At 42.9% G+C, this 20,017-nt stretch overlaps 1 protein-coding gene across 3 annotated transcripts in view; it reads right to left on the bottom strand.

The window, feature by feature from the left end:
- The window catches only part of LOC132767692 (unconventional myosin-Ia-like), a 60,923-nt gene that overhangs the window by 6,862 nt on the left and 34,044 nt on the right, over nucleotides 1-20,017 (bottom strand). The window contains exons 21-26 of one of the 3 annotated variants that reach the window (XM_067464265.1): nucleotides 17,010-17,096; nucleotides 15,542-15,628; nucleotides 6,640-6,714; nucleotides 2,585-2,719; nucleotides 285-391; nucleotides 47-179 (exon numbers count right to left, since the gene is read on the bottom strand). In XM_067464265.1, coding sequence (XP_067320366.1) covers nucleotides 47-179; nucleotides 285-391; nucleotides 2,585-2,719; nucleotides 6,640-6,714; nucleotides 15,542-15,628; nucleotides 17,010-17,096 — 624 coding nt within the window. The remainder of the gene's footprint in view (nucleotides 1-46; nucleotides 180-284; nucleotides 392-2,584; nucleotides 2,720-6,639; nucleotides 6,715-15,541; nucleotides 15,629-17,009; nucleotides 17,097-20,017) is intronic. The other 2 variants (XM_067464266.1, XM_067464267.1) reach the window with 2 other exon arrangements.

The raw sequence follows: 20,017 nt of genomic DNA, 5'->3' as shown, positions 1-20,017 counted from the left end.
TCTCTTCTTTTGGAAATCCAGTGGGAAAAGTGAGGCCTTTTCTCACCTTTCCATCACCTCGGTTGACTTTCTTCACATTGTCAGCCATAAGCAGCTTGCCATCGGCTGAGCTTTGGAGCTTACGATATTTTGGATTCTCCTTCAAACCCAGGTATTCCCCTTTGAAAGGCTGTGAGAGGCTGAAAAGTAAAAAAAAAAAAAAAAAACCACACCAATTTGGTAGTTTCATGCCATTCCTGAGGATTAAAAATTCCCATCCTAGTTTGGATAGCCCTTCCACTTACCTCTTCTGGTACAAACTTTTCTTGCCTCGGAAAAGTTCACTGGCACACAGTTTGTCCTGTAAGACTGCTTTTCTCTGGGGTGGCAACTGATCTCGGTATTTCTTACACTGTGCCAGAATGGAAGAATGTGGAAAAGACAGGACAAAACACAAAAGTTAGGCATCTCATTCTAGAGCCAGCTTTGTGCTAGGACCACAAAAAACTCTGCCTCGCTTTATTGACAAAAGGTAGGTTAGAGTGACCTGTTTGACATTTGGAATTGTCTTTTGTGCTGGATCCCCCAAACTGTTCTCAGCAGATGGAAGAAGGAAGGAAGAGAAAGTCTCTTCCCTTCCACTGCTATTTCAGTCTCCTCAATCCTACCATCATTTATTGCCAACCATAAGATATATTAATGTATGCTTAATTTGCCTAATATATTCAGGTCCACCATGTTGTTGTTGTTGTTCATTCGTTCAGTCGTCTCCGACTCTTCGTGACCTCATGGACCAGCCTACGCCAGAGCTCCCTGTCGGCCGTCACCACCCCCAGCTCCCTCAAGGTCAGTCCAGTCACTTCAAGGATGCCATCCATCCATCTTGCCCTTGGTCGGCCCCTCTTCCTTTTGCCTTCCACTTTCCCCAGCATAATTGTCTTCTCTAGGCTTTCCTGTCTCCTCATGATGTGGCCAAAGTACTTCAACTTTGTCTCTAGTATCTTTCCCTCCAGTGAGCAGTCGGGCTTTATTTCCTGGAGGATGGACTGGTTGGATCTTCTCGCAGTCCAAGGCACTCTCAGCACTTTCCTCCAACACCACAGCTCAAAAGCATCGATCTTCCTTCGCTCAGCCTTCCCTAAGGTCCAGCTCTCACATCCGTAGGTGACTACAGGGAATACCATGGCTTTGACTAGGCGGATCTTTGTTGCCAGTCTGATGTCTCTACTCTTCACTATTTTATCAAGACTGGACATTGCTCTCCTCCCAAGAAGTAAGCGTCTTCTGATTTCCTGGCCACAGTCTGCATCTGCAGTAATCTTTGCACCTAGAAATACAAAGTCTGTCATGGCCTCCACATTTTCTCCCTCTATTTTCCAGTTGTCAATCATTCTTGTTGCCATAATCTTGGTTTTTTTGACGTTTAGCTGCAACCCGGCTTTTGCGCTTTCTTCTTTCACCTTGATTAGAAGGCTCCTCAGCTCCTCCTCGCTTTCGGCCATCAGAGTGGTGTCATCTGCATATCTGAGGTTGTTAATGTTTCTTCCAGCAATTTTCACCCCAGCTTTGCATTCATCCAGCTCCGCACATCGCATGATATGTTCTGCATACAAGTTAAAAAGGTTGGGTGAGAGGATGCAGCCTTGCCGTACGCCTTTACCAATCTTGAACCAGTCTGTTGTTCCGTGGTCAGTCCTGACTGTTGCTACTTGGTCCTTGTACAGATTCCTCAGGAGAGAGACAAGGTGGCTTGGTATGCCCATCCTACCAAGAACTTGCCACAATTTATTATGATCCACACAGTCAAAGGCTTTAGAGTAGTCAATGAAGCAGAAGTAGATGTTTTTCTGAAACTCCCTGCCTTTCTCCATTATCCAGCGGATATTGGCAATCTGGTCTCTCGTTCCTCTGCCTTTTCTAAACCCAGCTTGAACATCTGGCAACTCTCGCTCCATGTATTGCTGGAGTCTTCCTTGCAGGATCTTGAGCATTACCTTACTGGCATGAGAAATAAGGGCCACTGTACGGAAGTTTGAGCAGTCTTTCGCATTTCCCTTTTTTGGTATGGGGATATAAGTTGATTTTTTCCAGTCTGATGGCCATTCTTGTGTTTTCCATATTTGCTGGCAAATGGCATGCATCACCTTGACAGCATCATCTTTTAAGATTTTAAACAGTTCAGCTGGGATCCCATCATCTCCTGCTGCCTTGTTGTTAGCAATGCTTCTTAAGGCCCATTCAACCTCACTCCTCAGGATGTCTGGTTCTAATTCATTCACCACACCGTCAAAGCTATCCTCGATATTATTATCCTTCCTATACAGATCTTCTGTATAGTCTCGCCACCTTCTCTTGATCTCTTCAGCTTCTGTTAGGTCCCTGCCATCTTTGTTTCTTATCATACCAATTTTTGCCTGAAATTTACCTCCAATGTTTCTAATTTTCAGGTCCACCATAACTGGACTTATATACAGTCAAGACCTGTATACCCCCCAGATTATCCACTCTTTGAGGTTCAGTTTCTTGACTGATTGTATTGAATTTATATCCTGCCTTTCTCCCAGATGAATTAGGAAAGAAGAGTCATAGACCACCCGTCTCTCACCCTCCAGTGGTGGAAGATCTTCTTCAGCTCTTGATTGGCATCACTGAAAAATTTATATGAGGCAGGAGGCCAAGCGTGATCGGTTGCTTTCATGGAAGGGAGGTTGTTTTTTAGGCCCAGGAGAAATTTTTGCACCTATTAGAAAGGGGACAGAAATAAAAATAAGGATATCTAAAGAGAATGATCTGTATATGACAGTCATAGCAAATTTCTATGGAACACTTTAAAAAACAATTCCTGGAAACAGCAACAAAAAGCCCACTATATTGTTCAGATATGTGGATGACACCTTCACCATTTGGAGCCATAGAGAAGAAGAACTAAACAGGTTCCTGGACCACCTTAACAGCATCCACCCAAACATCCAATTCACCATGGAAAAAGAAAATGAAGGAAAACTGCCCTTTCTAGATGTCTTAGTCATTGGCAAACCATATCAACAATTGGGTCACGCAATTTACAGAAAACCTACACACCCAGATAGATACCTACATAAAAACTCACCCAAGTCAAAAAAGAAGCACCATTAAAGCGCTGGCAGACCGTGCAAAAAGAATCTGCGAACTGAACCACCTAAACTGGGCTTTATAGGCCAATGGATACTCCACCTCAGACATCAGAAGAGCTACAAGACCAAGAACAAGCCACGAAGAGTAAAACAAAGATCCACCAAGAAGAAAAGTGTTCTTGCCATACATCAAGGGAACCACTGACCACACAGGGAAGCTGATGAGGAAACACAACCTACAAACTATCTACAGACCCACTAAGAAAATCCAACAAATGCTACGTTCAGCAAAAGACAAGAGGGATCCTCTCACCTCTGCAAGAGTCTACCGTATACCATGCAGCTGTGGACAAGTCTACATAGGGACCACCAAACGCAGCATTGCCCAAACACGAATCAAGGAACATGAAAGGCACTGCAGATTACTTCAACCAGAGAAGTCAGCCATAGCAGAGCACCTGATAAACCAACCTGGACACAGCATATTATTTGAGAACACAGAAATGCTGGACCACTCTAACAACTACCATGTCAGGCTACACAGAGAAGCCGTTGAAATCCACAAGCATGTGGACAATTTCAACAGAAAGGAAGAATCCATGAAAATGAACAAAATCTGACTACCAGTATTTAAAAACTCTAACATTATAACAGTAAATAAAGAACAAAACTGAAACACAGGGGAACTCCAGACAAGAAACAATCAGGAACACCTAATCATGTCTCAGCAAAGGATTCTCCCATGCAGTAACAAGCCACACCTAAAAACTTTCAGGCCATCCAATACTAATCAAGGTGGCCAACTGAAACATTCACGCCTAGCTCCAATAGACAGGAGTTCTTTCTCCCACCCTGGACTTTCCACAGATATATAAACCCAATTTTTCTAGTTTCCAACAGACCTCACAATCTCTGAGGATGCCTGCCATAGATGCAGGCGAAACGTCAGGAGAGAATGTTTCTAGAACATGGCCATACAGCCTGAAAAACCTACAACAACCCAGCTGAATAATGGTTTCCTCGTCTCAAAAAACATGGCTTGTTATGAGTGCCCTCTTGTGGCAAATGCTCCCACGTCTATACTTATGTGGTTGCATACAGGCATATATGGGGTCAAAATTTATATAGGTGCCTGCTTTTTATATGTGGTGAGATATTGTTCAATAGCATATTTTCAAGACACACCAAGGTGCCTTGTTTTATTTCATTGTAATTTAACTATTCATTTAAATTGAATTGGAATTTTTTTCTCCCTCTTTTTTTGATTCGCTGTGAATTGTTCCCACATTTACATCCATCCATTTTCACCATTCCTGCTCCCCATGTGCTATCCTGCTCAAACCCCTTCCCTACTCCCTTTGAGAAAAAGTTATTTTATTTCCCTTCATCTCCCCACTTTCCTTTTGTATTATTGTCAGCTACTTCTGCATATTGCTTCCACAAAGAACATTCCCATTTCAAAGTTTCCTTCTCATCTAGGTATGGTTTCATTTAGCAACGAGCTCAACATATATCCTTGGCATGCTTGCTGTGCATTAATATGCACATCACGGTCACTATAGGGAATCACAGTAAAATTAAGACGTTATTTTCATTAACAAAAATTTGAATTATATGCTTTTCCTTATGTAATATATTATGTTTCCAACAGAAGAGTGTTGTCTTTGAAGGGGGCTAAGCAAGGGATCCTCAAGCAGAGATCCCTGGAACACTTCTATTATGCAGGAGTCTCATTTTTTCCATGTCAGGAGCGACTTGAGAAACTGCAACTTGAAGAGTTTCATGAAACCTGATAATTATGTCAAGAGTTCTTCACAGATAAAAGGGTTTAGAAAGCCCGATCTAAGCAAAGAAATTAATAAATTTCAGGTGTGTGCCAAAATAATACCATTGGAGAGGGTGCTACAACTCGTCATCATGCTGCTGCCACACACTCCACAATGATTCTTGGAAAAATGAATGGAAATCAATATGAGCAACAGGAAGAAGATGAATGAAGGGAATGTGATGATCAGAGGAGTTGTTGTAGGAGAACACCCCCCTGCTATATTGCCATATTGTCACAAAGGTAACATGCCCACAGACTCATGAAGTGCAATAATTCATCTATCTGAGAAGGGGCCTTGTAAACACACCCCATTTTCATTTTGCCAAATGCATAGTTTTCTTCATAATATCAAGAGTAGGTAACTAGTTCTGTCTGCTTCCAACAAAAGGCCCACTAGAGCAGTGGTTCTCAACCTTCCTAATGCTGCAACCCCTTAATACATTTCCTCATATTGTGGTGACCCCCAACCATAAAATTATTTTCGTTGCTATTTCATTACAGTAGTTTTGCTACTGTTATAAATTGTAATGTAAGTATCTGATATACAAGATGTATTTTCATTCACTGGTCCAAATTTGGCACAAATACCCGATACGCCCAAATTTGAATACTGGTGGGATTGCTGGGGGGGGGGGGTGTATTTGTGATCTGGGAGTTTTAGTTGCTGGGATTTATAGTTCACCTACAATCAAAGAGCATTCCGAACTCCACCAACTATGGAATTGAACCAGACTTGGCACACAGAACTCCCATGACCAACAGAAAATACTGGAATGGTTTTGTGGGCATTGACCTTGAGTTTTGGAGTTGTAGTCCACCTATATCCAGAGAGAACTGTGGACTCACACAATGATGGATCTGGACCAAGCTTGGCATGAATACTCATTATGCCCACTGGTGGAGTTTGGGGGAAATAGACCTTGACATTTGAGAGTTGTAGTTGCTGAGATTTGTAGTTATCTACAATCAAAGAACATTCTGAACCCCACTTGCGATAGAATTGGGCCAAACTTCCCACACTGAACCTCCATGACCAACAGAAAATACTGTGTTTTCTGATGGTCTTTGGTGACCCCTCTGACACCCCCTTGCGGCTCCCCCCAGGAGTCCTGACCCCCAGGTTGGGAAACAATGCTCTAGAGCAGTGGTTCTCAACCTGGGGTCCACAGATGTTTTTGGCCTTCAACTCCCAGAAATCCTAACTGCTGGTAAACTGGCTGGGATTTCTGGGAGTTGTAGGCCAAAAACATCTGGGGACCCCAGGTTGAGAACCACTCCTCTAGAGCAAGCCAGACATTTTGACCAACTAATTTGTATATCTCACTCTATCATTTTTGTCTGTATATAGCCTTCCAGGGAATTTAAAATTTCCTAATATAAATAACTGCATATATTAGGTAGGAGAATTGTATGGCCCTTGCTTGACTACAAGTTTCATGAATCCACACCATGGGTTATGCTGGCTAAACCTAATAGGAGATAGAGTTCAGCATCTTCTGTGGGGGCTACCTAATTCATATTAGAGACAATATGTGATAAAAAATTATGGTGATTATATGATTATTATTCTTTCAGCCTCTCGAAGGAAGACCTTTCTGAAAAAGTATTAGGATAATCGCTATTTTATTACATTTCATATTTTTCCATTACTATTTTGAGGTTTTGACCTTCTTTCTTCCCTCTCACTCTGTTTTCTTATCCCAAGAAAAATGTACTTACCATGCTCCGGTAGATAAAATTGGTGATGCGCACAGATGCTCCAGAGCGGAAATATTTCTTATACTCCTTCCGTGTCTGTGAGACAATGAAAATTCTGTTCAGTAGCATGTCATAACTTAAGACACACACACACAAAGGAAATTGTTGACCTCCTAAGCCACACCATTGGCCTATTTATCCAGTATTATCTGATTTATTAGCTGTGCTGCTCTCCAAAGCAGAGTCCTGTCCATACTTTTTATCTGAGATCCCTTTGCTCCTGCCTATCAGACAGAGTTAATTGGAGCACATACTACTTTTGCACTTTGCACTTGAGTCTGTGGCAATGAGTATAAAGTGAGGATAAAGGGAAAACTGGGACATTTTAACATCAGTTGGAAAGGTGAGATGAAACACAATTAATTTGCATTGTTCCTGGATTTTCCTTGTCAAATTAGAATTGCCCATGCCAAAAACAAAATGGGGGGGGGGTCTTCACATACAACAAAGCAAAGAGCAAAACATCCTGTACTAGTCAATTACCTTTTTAAAACAGAGTCAGGAGTTGAAGCCACCAAATAATCTAGTTTTGGACTTTCCCTTAGATAAGTCTATGCAGATTGAAAGGGATTTTAAAAGGCATCCCCATTAACTTGATTGTATGTCCTCCTACATCAGTGATTCTCAACCTGTGTCCCCAGACTTTTGGCTGGGGTTTCTGAGAGTTGTAGGCCAAAACACCTAGGTACCCACAGGCTGAGAACTACTGTCCTACATTACAGAGATCAGCTCTGCATTTGAATGACACTCTCAGAAAACCAACCTTTATTTGAAGGTAACTTCACTTTCAAGGACAGTCCGGTCCATATCTAGTTTAAAGGCCAATCCAAATGGGGAGAGGTCTAGAAGATAGTACCCACAGAACTGCCCAGTTACACAGTTACTACCCTACCTATGGTCCCATGTACTGCATTTTTATCTATCTTGCTATACATATCTAAATTTGCATTTGCTTACTTAGTGTCATCTTGTTTACAGAGATAACATGTATTTAGAGATATATGGACATTTATACACATATATGTAAGCATTAGAAATGTCAGCCAAAGTGATGAAGTGGATTGAACATTGGACCAGGATTATGTGAGACTAGGGCTTGAATTCAGCTCAGTCACTGAACCCCAGTGAGTGACTTTGGACAAGTCACACCTTGGAAGACTTTGAGGAGTGGTGCTCAACCTGTGAATCCCCAGGTTTCTGGGCCTACAACTCCCAGAAATCCCAACCAGTTTTCCAGCTGTTAGGATTTCTGGAGTTGAAGATCAAAACCTCTGGAGACCCACAGGGTGAGAACCACCGACTTAGAGGAATGCAGCTGCAACCATACTCTGGAAAAAAAAACCTTGCTTAGAAGACCCTGTGATAAGATTACTATCAGCTAGAAATAATTTGAAGACATGCAACACATACACACACACAGAGAGAGAGAGAGAGAGAGAGATAGAGAGAGAGATAATTTAACATAAACTTTTTTTGCAAATCTGTTTTGCCTTCTGTTCTGCTGATGTATTTCCATTTTGGGGTAGTTCTTAAAGGACCATATTAGTTGTCACACCACTAGCATTATAAGAATTGTCGTGCGAGTACAGAAGGTGGAATAGTCTTTAGTGCAAATAACATTCTCAAACAACTAGTACACGTTATTGAATGTGCTGGACTCTTCATATGACAACTGAATTAATGAATTTAGGGCTGGGCTGTAGCACAGCTGGTTAATCATCATCGGCAATAGATCACCGCCGACCAGAAGTTCGAAGCCCAAGTCAGATTGAGCAATTAAGCCTAGCTTACTGTCTACCTAAGCAATTTGAAAACAACTGAGATGTGAGTAGAGAAATCAGGCACCACTTAAAGCGGGGAGGTATTTTATGACACCATAAAAGCACCAGCAATGGAAGAACAAGGAGGAAATACTATGCTCAAAAGGGCTCGGCATCAAAGTGGATGAAGCCACAGTCCTTGTGTCTGGAATCGAGCATAACCTCCTGGCGCCAAATTGAAAAATGCCAAAATACCTCTATTTGTCTATCTGTCTTGTATGTCTAAAAATGGCATTGAATGTTTGCCGTGTATGTGTGCATTGTGATCTGTCCTGAGTCCTCCTCCGGGTGAGAAAGGAGGAATATAAATACTGCAAATAAATAAATAAATATTGGAAAAATATTAGTTCATTAGTAATGCCCATACACCCTTTGTCTCCACTCATTGGAAGGATGTTTAGGACACAATTGTTTTAGGAGCTGAGACAGAATGAAAATGCAAGAAGAGGCAAAAGATACACCCAGATGATTTTGTCCACTAGCTATACAGAATAATGAATTGTTCCAGTATATTCTGGAATTATTCCAGAATAATGGTGTGCTACTTGCTAAGTACTGCGATCATAAGAAAGTGGAATTACTCTCTTTATCTATTTTTTTTAAAATGTGTTCTCTTTATAAACTTTCCCCCCTTAGATACAGAATTTATGCCTCTCAACCAACTCACTACACTTCTATATGCTTCAGGTCCAACCTATCTTCGAGACTGCATTTCCTTCTATGAAAGTAAGGTTGCTTACCTGTAATCATGTTTCTTCTAGTGGTAACTGTGAAATTCACACCTGTGGTATTTCCCTGCGTCCACGCAGCTGACTCGGATCTTTCTTGAAAGCTTTTCCTAATTAGGGACTCCAGCCCCGCCCATCTACTCCTAATAAAGCCAGGCAGCGGGGCTTGGAGCCTTAATTCCGTACCGCAAAAGACAGTCGGAGATAAAAGGCATGACAGAATGTGGGGAGGATGGGCGGGTTGTGTGAATTTCACAGTTACCACTAGAAGAAACATGATTACAGGTAAGCAACCTTACTTTCTTCTGCGTGGTACTGTGAAATCCACACCTGTGGTAGACTAGCGAGCAGTCCCACGGACGGCGGGTGTCATGCTAGTGCAGAAAAAAGTACTGCTCTCCCAAAAGCTGTCTCCTTCTTGGCAGCTAAATCCAATTTATAATGGGAGACAAAAGTATGCGGTGTTGACCATATGGCCACTCGACAGATATCATGCAGAGGCACACTGTGCAAAAAAACCATGGAGGGTGCCAATGCTCTAGTGGAATGAGCATGGATCTGAACAGGTAAATCCAGTCCTGCCATTTCGCAAACTAGCCGGATAGCTGCAACTATCCAGGCCGCCACCTCTGGGTAGAAACAGGAAGGCCCACAGTATCCCTACGGTACTTAACAAAAAGTCGTAGGGACTTCCGTAATGGAGCTGTGCGGTGGACATAAAAAGCAAGAGCCCTCCGCACATCAAGAAGGTGCAAAGACTGCTCCAGGGGAGTAGAAGGATTTGGAAATAAGGTTGGAAGGACAATGTCCTGAGACATATGAAACTATGATGCTGCCTTAGGCTGCCCAGCATGACATCCTTATGAAATTTCAGGTAAGGACTATCGACCCAAGAGCCATAAGCTCGCTAGCGCGACAAGCAAAAGTAATAGGCACTAAAAATGCCGTTTTCCATGATAGATGGAACATGTCAGAAGTGACCATTGGCTCAAATGGTGGTTTCGTAAGGGCGAAAAGAACAACCTCCAACCTCCAAGGGGGGCACAGGCCTACTTGGGGCCAGAAATTTCTAAAGCCTTGCAGAAATCTCTTTACAAAAGGATCGGATAAAGGAGAGGGAAGAGAATGCTCGCTTCTAAACGAATCTATATTTGCCAGATTGACCTTCAAGAATGATAATGAGAGTCCTGAATCTGACAGAGAGATCAAAAAATCCAGGAGGAGGGAAGTGGAAACAGACAGAGGCTGAACCCCTTGCTTTTGTGAAAAAATGCAAAAATGACACCACTTACAAATGTAACAATGTTTAGTGGCAGGGCTCAGGGCAAGGTCCAAAATGCCCTTTACTGGTTGAGAGAGGGCTGAGGCTGGAGCTGCCACGCCGTCAACCGGAACTGAGTGACCTGGGAGTACGGGACTGGGCTGTTGCTCATAGCCAGCAAGTCTGGTCTGAGTGGCAACTGAATGTAACAGCTGCCTGCAAGTTGGAGCAGAATGACAAACCATGGCTGGCGGGGCCACCATGGCGTGATGAGAATGCAATCTACCTGCTCTGCTTGAAGACGAGAGACCACGCTGGACAGCACTGGCAATAGTGGAAAGATGTACAGGAGGGTGGATGTCCAATCCAGGAGGAAGGCATCTCCCAACAGCCTGTCTGGTGGAGGCAAGACGTGCTCCAAAGACAAACAAGTCCAGAAGGGGAGTGTGCCATCTGACAAAGAGTTCCCATGCCTGGGAAGGATGAAGGGACCATTAGTGGTCAGTATAAACTGTCTGACTGAGGGAGCCAGCAAGAGAGTTCTTGATGAATGGCACTGATGGTTATGGTATACCAGTCCCCGATTCTGATGATGAGGGCAAGCAAATCACAATCGTAGTGGTGGGAGTAAGGTGGACAATACTGTCCATGAGGAAATGAGAGATAAGGTGCAGTGCCATTTGTACTACGAGTAACTCCAAATAGTTGATGTGCTCCATGCCCTCTATGGTCGCCTAAGGACCATGGATGGTGTGACCCTTGAGGTGAGCTCACCACACTGAGAGGGAAGTGTCGGTTGCTAACATCGCCCACACAGAGAGTGGAGCGATGAGTCCACTAGTTGAGAGACCTGTGGATGGCTAGAGGGACAATGACACATTCATTGGGCTCATCCTGCATGGGATGAAGTGCCCGAAGAAACCAATTCTGGAGAGGCCGAAGGTGCAAACAGGAGAAAGGAGTGGCAGCTGTGGTGAATGCCATGTGTCCCAAAAAGCACTGGACATCCTTGGCATGGATGTATGGCTTCTGCCAGACTCAAAGAGCTAATGAATGCAGATTCAGAAACCTGTCTTCTAGCAAGTAGGCTCTTGCATGCCAAGAGTCCAATACAGGCCCCATGAATTGGTTGTTTGGATAGGCTGAAGAAGAGATTTTACCTTGTTGATAAAAAGACCAAGCGTCTGCTATAAAGAGAGTAAAGTGAATGTTCCTCTGTAGATACTCACAGGACTGTGCACCAGCAACCAGCCATAAATATAGGGGGAAACTACTACCCCGTGCACCCAGGGATGAGCCGGCATACAGCCATCTCCTTAGTAACACCTGTGGAGCTGTGGAGATACCAGAATGAAGAACTTGAAATGAAAAAACCTGACTGCTAGTAAAAAGTGACAAAAATCTACCGTCTTGTGATCTAATACCACATGAAAAAAGGCATCCTTCAAATGCTACTGAACCATGTCTTGCTGGATAACAGAGGCAGGATGGTTGGTAATGACAATACCTGAAATTTGCAATATGCAATATATGCATAAAATCCTGTAAGGTCCAAACCTGGCCAAAGCCCACTGCCTTTATTGGAAACCAAAAAACAGCTGGGGAAAAGGAAAAAGAAGGAAACATAGAAAGATGTAAAGAAGCTACTGCTCCTTTTGAAACAAGTAATTACCTCCTGCTATAACACAGGAGGAGGAGTGGCCCGTAGAGTCCCTACTGGGGACAGTTTGAAAAATTCAATTGCATAAACATGCTCTGTAATCTCCAACACCCATGAGTGAGAAGAGATCTAATGCCATGCATCTAAAAATGATGAGGTGGAGCTCCAAAAACTGGAGCTGAAGGGTTGGAAGCTATTAAAGAAGATCAAATGCATGCGAAAAAACGATTGGCCCTGATCTACTTCTTCCCTTTAGTTTGTTGTCACCCCTGGATAATTAAGCTGAGGGGCTGGCCACCACAATCTAGGCTAGATTGTGGTAAAAAGCCAAACTTAGAAGCAGGCTATGTTCTGCCATGGGCAGTTATCCTGCCATTGCTCTGCCTACTTTGGAGAGGGTAGAGGATCTACACATGCTGGTGGATGGCTGCTGCAACAGCAGCAAACACCTTAGTACTGTATCGGTGCTGTGCTTAGCCGTAGCGTTGTGATGAGAAGCTAAGGTGAGATACTACTGACAGAAAGCCCTTGGGATCTGTTGATGTTGTAGGGGAAGAAGATCCAAATAAGGTGCTGAGCTATGCCACAAGAGCACCTGAGAGGCTGCCAGACAAGCATGGTAATGAATCATGCAAGTAAGTAGGCTAGCAGTGGGGTGGATCTTCTTATAACAGTGGATTAAACAACTTTGACCACAATAAAGTTCAGTTTAGTAGGCTTAACTAACCACTCTGCTGAAAAGGTGCGTATGCAGTAAAGTGCAGTTACAAACTTAGAAATTCCAGACACAGATACAGGAGTTGCCCTTTGTTTTTCTCCAAGCTTAAGCGAATATGGAAGTGCTGGGAGAACTGGGAGAACTGTACTTGGAGCTTGTTTCTGCTGTTGCTCAACTGAGAAAAGCAGATCCTCTAAGCAATCAAGGAGGAAAAATTAGGTAACACATCCTCTAAGGAAGCTGGGATGGAAAAGTCCTCCTCAAGAGTAGGAGAAATCTGCTACTCATAGGAGTCAGAATCTACATCAGACTCATTGACTGGTTGCAGCTGAAGGAAGCACCAGAATGAGCTTAGGAAAAAGTTTTAATAAACTCCTGAAAACCAAAAGAAGGGACTACAAATCCTTGAAAAGGAAAGGAGGGTGCAGTTTGCCTATGCAAAAGAGTAGCAACCTACCTGTTGAGGCATGGGCCAAGTGGAGATGGGGCCCAAAAGACACAGTACTTACAGTCTGAGCCGTCACTGAAGCTCCCAGGCAGCATGACGCAGAGGGAGGATAGTAGCCCGAAGGCCCCTCCAAGGAGTTATATTCCATGGGCTTAGACCCAAAGCCTTGGCAGCCATCACTCACACAGGTGGCGTGGCTGCCTTGAGCCTCCCCTCCCCCTGAGGGGGGCAAAAGCATGGCAGGAATTGTTGCAACCCGAAGGCCCCTCCAAGGCATTATATGCCATGGGCGTGGAGGTAAAGCCTTGGCTAGCCATCACTCACATAGGTGGCGTGGCTGCCTTGAGCCTCCCCTCCCCTGAGGGGGGCAAAAACATGGCAGGAATTGTTGCAACCCAAAGGCCCCTCCAAGGCATTATATGCCATGGGCGTGGAGGCAAAGCCTTGGCTAGCCATCACTCACACAGGTGGCGTGGCTGCCTTGAGCCTCCCCTCCCCTGAGGGGGGCAAAAGCATGGCAGGAATTGTTGCAACCCAAAGGCCCCTCCAAGGCGTTATATGCCATGGGCGTGGAGGCAAGCCTTGGCTAGCCATCACTCACACAGGTGGCGTGGCTGCCTTGAACCTCCCCTCCCCTGAGGGGGGCAAAAGCATGGCAGGGATCGTTGCAGCGTCCACTGCCTGCTGGGGTAAATGGGGCAGGGAAAGCACGGGCAGTGAGAGCAAGCTGTCCTTAAAAAAACAGAGACAGCTGAGAGGCGTGGCTGTAACCCAAAACAAAGTTATTGGCACAAAGCCACAGTGGCAGTTTGTTGCCACAAGCTCTACCAGTTCCTGGGTCTGTAAGGGGTGGTAGGCTGGTAAAAATCTTCTTCCCTCCTGCTTTCTGAGCGAGGGGAACAGAAGGAAAAGAAGGTAAGTTACTGCCCATTGCCAAAGGCAAAAAAGCCTGCGCCTCAGAGGACACGGCATTTTTTTTTGTTTTGTTTTAGAGGGAGGGAGTGGGTTTGTCCTCCCACTAGCCTAAATAGGATAAACAAAGGTCCCAGAACACAAGTTGGAATTGCTGTCTGTTAGAGTAGTCAAACTGGAGTCCTTGAGTCAAACCAATAGTTGTTTTAGGAGAGAACACCGAGTTGTTGCTGCTTTCGCGGACAAAAGGAATTAAGGCTCCAAGCCCCGCTGCCTGGCTTTATTAGGAGTAGATGGGCGGGGCTGGAGTCCCTAATTAGGAAAAGCTTTCAAGAAAGATCCGAGTCAGCTGCGTGGACGCAGGGAAATACCACAGGTGTGGATTTCACAGTACCACGCAGAAGAATCAGTGATCTGCTGTCACAGGTGCGGTTGGTGGGGACGAGAGATAGGGCCTTCTTGGTGGTGGCTCCCTGGCTCTGAAATGCCCTCCCTGGAGAGATTAGATTAGCTCTAAATCTCCAAATTTCCATTTGAGCTTATAAACATGGCTATTTGAACTGGAGCAATGTACTATGGTCATGTGATGACGTCGACCACTGTTATTCAGCACTTTAGTTTGTGTTTGAAGAAACCCAATGACCTTTAAAAATTAATTTCTAAAATTGTATCAATTGATGTTGTCTATTGTTTGTATTCAGTCAAATTGTGTATTGCTTAGATGATATGAAATTCTATTTTATGTGTGGCACCTTGATTGCTATGTTAGCTGTCCCGAGTCCCTTTGGGGAGATGGTGGCGGGGTACAAATACGTTGCTGTTGTTTTTGTTGTTGTTTTTGTTGTTGTTGTTGTTGTTATTATTATTATTTAGTTATCAGACAAAACCCTAACAAGGTAGTCATGGGAGTGATATTGGAAGGAGTGTGTTACAAGGAAATGTGCTGTCTGTAACATAAGTTTTTTCTGTGATCACAATATCAGTGTAACAACTTTAAAAGTAATACAACTATGAATAGTATATTTTGTGTGCAACATGTAACACTGACACATTACTCCAAAAACATTATATTTTTGTCATTTTGGAGGACTGGAGATTTTTAAAGTAAAAATAATTTGTAGGCAATGTATTAGTATTAAAAATTACATTTCACAGTCTGAGAAAAGAAAAGATGATAAAATCATGTTATGGGCTTAGTCTTGGTAAAATGAAATGAAAGCAAGCATCAAGGCATGGTAATGGATATTTTAGCTACAGGTGGCAGGCTATTGGGTCTAGCCTACCAGACACCAATGTTGCCAATGCGTATTTATTACCTGATAACCTTTCCAGTAAGCAGAAATGGTGGTGGCAGCCTGAATCTGGCATTTCTGTTCCTTAAGTTCCCGTAGGAGCTTACGAGACTGTGGAAGAAGGGAGGGGGTGGATAAGAACCCTGCAGAAGCCCAGACCAAAAAGAAAAAGAAAAGCAGAGCACAACAAACAAAGCTGGGAAATTCCCAATTTTCACACAAGTGTGAGTCCCCCTTCCTAGCCAGAGAGAAATATTTTTAAATAGCATATAAATCAAGGTTTGATTAATTGTGAAGAGGTAATTTTAATCAAGAAGGGCAATTTTTCTGTTTTGGGGAAAATAAATTTTGGAGCTGGAATTTCCAAATGATAATACAAGGCAGCTTTTGCTTATTATATTAGCTTCTATTTAATTTGTATGCCCAAAAGGCACATCTGCAATAGATAACACAACAAATGCTATCTGATGACAGTACTGAAAGATATTTTATCAATCAGCTAAAAGGCTGACAATTGGCTAAATTAAAACAATCCTTAACTGGTCAGCAGACTGAATTTTTACACACGAATTGCAGCCTTGCTATGGCAGAATGCAGAAACAGGAGCTTCTTACCTCATTTACTAGGCTGCATTTTGCAAGATTGTGTGTGTGTGTGTTAGGAGCAACTTGAGAAGCTGCAAGTTGCTTCTGGTGTGAGAGAATTGGCTGTCTGCAAGGATGTTGTCCAGGGGATGCCTGGATGTTTTATGTTTTTTGCCATCCTTGTAGGAGGTTTCTCTCAGCTGGAGCTGACAGAGGGAGCTCAATTTGCTCTCCCCAGATTCAAATCACTGACCTGTCGGTCAGCAGTCCTGCCAGCACAAGGTTTGACCCATTGTGCTATCATTTTCCAAGATTAACATGCAATAATGACTTTGGATGTAGTTTTTATTGCAGAGCCACCAGAATTCACCAGAGTGTGCACACAGGAATAATCAGACAGCAGATTCCAGGTGGAAAAAGAGAAAGATAGAATTCCCCAGCATCCCATTAAAAAGAGGAGGATAAGTGCACTCCTACAGTCCCTCATATCGTACTAAGATCTGCAGGTGTGATTTGCCATCATAGCTAAAGGACATGGAGGGAATAATGGTTTCTGATTCTCCATCAATTTCAACTGGAGTGACATAACTTACCGCAACTCTCATACTAGTATAACATAGTCAGAACTCCACAGTTGCGGGGGCTAGGGACACAAAATCCCTGGAAAAGTTAAAAATTGCAAATAAAAATGCTCTTTTTTAAACTAGAGAGGGTGTCTCTCTATGAATGTGAAGTCCTTTAGCATGGCTCTGTGACCAACTTCCAACACAAGTCGACCACAGAATGGCACTGGAAGACCTAGAGATTCCTACAAAAGTGTTCTCCATCAGAGAACAAACGAGGAGGGCCTCAGTGGTATGCCTGGCCATTGGCTCTGGTCTACCTTGTTGCCAATGTGTATTTGTTACCTGATAACCTTTCCAGTAAGCAGAAATGATGGTGGCAGCCTGATTCTGGCATTTCTGTTCCTTAAGTTCCCGTAGGAGCCTACGAGACTGTGGAAGAAGGGAGGGGATGGGTAAGAATCCTGTCAATCTCTTTTCAGCTTGACTATAAAATCACATGGAAGGTCCTACAGAATTCCAGAGACAGCATTATAATGTAATCTGCGGATAATCAAATTGTAAAAGTTAAATTTGGATGTAATGCACCGATTGCACAATGCTTATTTGTGACTAATAAAGTAGGCTGATGAATTCGCTGGACCTTATATGTTGATTCCCTACTTCCTTATTGATTCTATGGGTCAAATGTAATTGGAACTAATACACTATGTAACACGATTTTTGTTCCTGGGTTATAAATGTCATTTCCTAATTGGTTCTGTCATAAATACATGGGAAAAGTTGATCAAACTTTGTTTTTGCAGGGCATCCTACAGCACATTTTGCTATAGATTTTCAATTTTTTTTGTCGTGTCAGGAGCGACTTGGGAAACTGCAAGTCGCTTCTGGTGTGAGAGAATTGGCTGTCTACAAGGATGTTGCCCAGGGGGACGCCTGGATGATTTGATGTTTTTATCATCCTTGTGGGAGGCTTCTCTCATGTCCCCGCATGAGGAGCTGGAGCTGATAGAGGGAGCTCATCCGCCTCTCCCCGGATTCGAACCTGCGACCTGTCGGTCTTCAGTCCTTCTGGCACAGGGGTTTAACCCACTGTGCCACTGGGGGCTCCTAGATTTTCAATGAAAACCTCATAGAGTCTGAACTAATTCAACATAGTTTTTTCCCCCCACAAGAACGAAGTTTCTGGAGTATAACAGCTACTCTCAAAAGTAAGGACTGCACAATTAAACAGGAAATAACACTCTCAAACCAGATACAGAACATTTTTTCAATTTTTGTTACATAGTGTAATTGAATTTCAGCTTTTGCAGGATCCAAAGACTCTTATTAATTAATTTATTTGCCATATTTATACCCAGCCCTTCTCACCCGGAAGGGGACTCAGATTGGCCTTACAGAAGTCAACAATTCGATGCCACACAAATACATTCAGATAAAAATACATTAAAATCCAAAAAAAATTAAAAACAGGAAACGTTAAAATTGCGCAATCCAAAATCATGATCCAAAGCTGTTCCATTCGGCACTGCACTATTTTGTAATTACTTATTACACTATGTAGTCTTGAAACTATTTAATTGAATTACAAGATTACATGATGTGATTAGAAGTGATTCCTTTTTCTCCAGCATATTTCCTATGAGAAATTAAGTCCCTCAATGCTTTTTTATATTTCACTTTTGATCAATAGCACTTAACAGACAGAAGAGGGAGCAGGTTAGCTGAAAGACAAGATTTCTTTCTAGCTCAATATTAGCATCACAGAAAACATCAGGACCATATATAGTTCTGTCCAAAAATGCTGTAAAATTTGACACACTTGTGCAGCATAAACATGTTTGTACCTCAAGATTTTAAAATAATAATGGTTCAAAGTTCAAGTAACAGTGTATAAACTTACACATTCAGCCTTCTCTGGCTATTTAGTGTCTTAGTTTATGTTAGCAACTTTTAAACCAACTGAAATTGAATCAAACAACCCAGGTAACAGGATACTGAAGAGTATTTGTCTTAGAAGATTTTGTTGTATAAATAAGTGATTATAGGCACACCAAAACTAATTAAAAAGACCGGAAAATCCCATATTTTGTTCCTGTTACTTCTGATTTTATATTGGAGAGTTATACATGTTCTATCTATCTATCTATCTATCTATCTATCTATCTATCTAAAGCAGGGCTCCTCAAACCTTTTAAACAGAGGGCCGGGTCACAATCCCTCAAACTGTTGGAGGGCTGGATTATAAATTGAAAAAAAATGAATGAATTCCTACACACACTGCACATATCTTATTTGCAGTGCAAAAAAAAAACACACTTAAAATCAATACAATAATTGAAATGAAGAACAATTTTAACAAATATAAACTTATTAGTATTTCAATGGGAAGTGTAGCCCTGCTCTTGCCTGGTGAGAGAGGATTGTTGTTGTTGTTGTTGTTGTTGTGTGCTTTCAAGTTGTTTCAGACTTAGATCGCTCCTGAGCGAGGGCCGGGCAAATGACCTTGGAGGGCCGTATACGGCCCTTGGGCCTTAGTTTGAGGACCCCTGCTCTAAAGCTTTCCCCTTGACATTAAGTCTACTCAAGTCCAACTCTGAGGGGGGAGGGTGGTGCTCATCTCCATTTCTAAGCTGGAGAGTCGGTGTTGTCCATAGACGTCTCCTAGGTCATGTAGCCAGCATGACTGCATGGAGTGCCGTTACCTTGCCACCAAAGCAGAGCTATTCATCTGCTCACATTTGCATGTTTTTGAACTGCTAGGTTGGCAGAAGTTGGGACAATGAGAGCTCACCCCGTCCCATGGATTTGAACCGCTGACCTTCTGGTCAGCAAGTTCTGCAGCTTAGCAGTTAAACCTGCTGCACCACCACGGAGATATATATATATGCTCCAAGTACAATCATAACCTTATCAAAGAAAGCCACTATTCCATGTCAGTCACACGACGGCAGCTGCATACCTGCATGAGCAGCCTCATTATTATACCTCTCCCCATTCACAAAATTATGCCATTTCATCAGTTCGTGCTTCATGGTTGTACCCTACATACTCTCATAACCCTGCCTTCCTGCACTTCCGCTACTACATATTTTTTAAAAATATTTTCTTATAGCAATTTCACCTTTCCAGCAATATTGTGTATATTTAAAAAAAATTTACAGTAGGAATAGCAAGGGAGATGAGGGTGAGTGAAGAGGAGGAGAATCCTGCCCTATGATCTTCAAACGCAGATTGGTCCCATTGCACAAAATTGCAGGACTAGCAGATATTCAAAAGTTTTCCCCCATCAATAACAGGGCATGGATTAATTGCAAGGAAGAGACAAAAAAACAGCGGGATGTGCATGATGT

This window comes from Anolis sagrei, chromosome 2, assembly GCF_037176765.1.
Source record: "Anolis sagrei isolate rAnoSag1 chromosome 2, rAnoSag1.mat, whole genome shotgun sequence".
Lineage (NCBI taxonomy): Eukaryota > Metazoa > Chordata > Lepidosauria > Squamata > Dactyloidae > Anolis > Anolis sagrei.
This window is presented reverse-complemented; position numbering and strand designations above follow the sequence as displayed.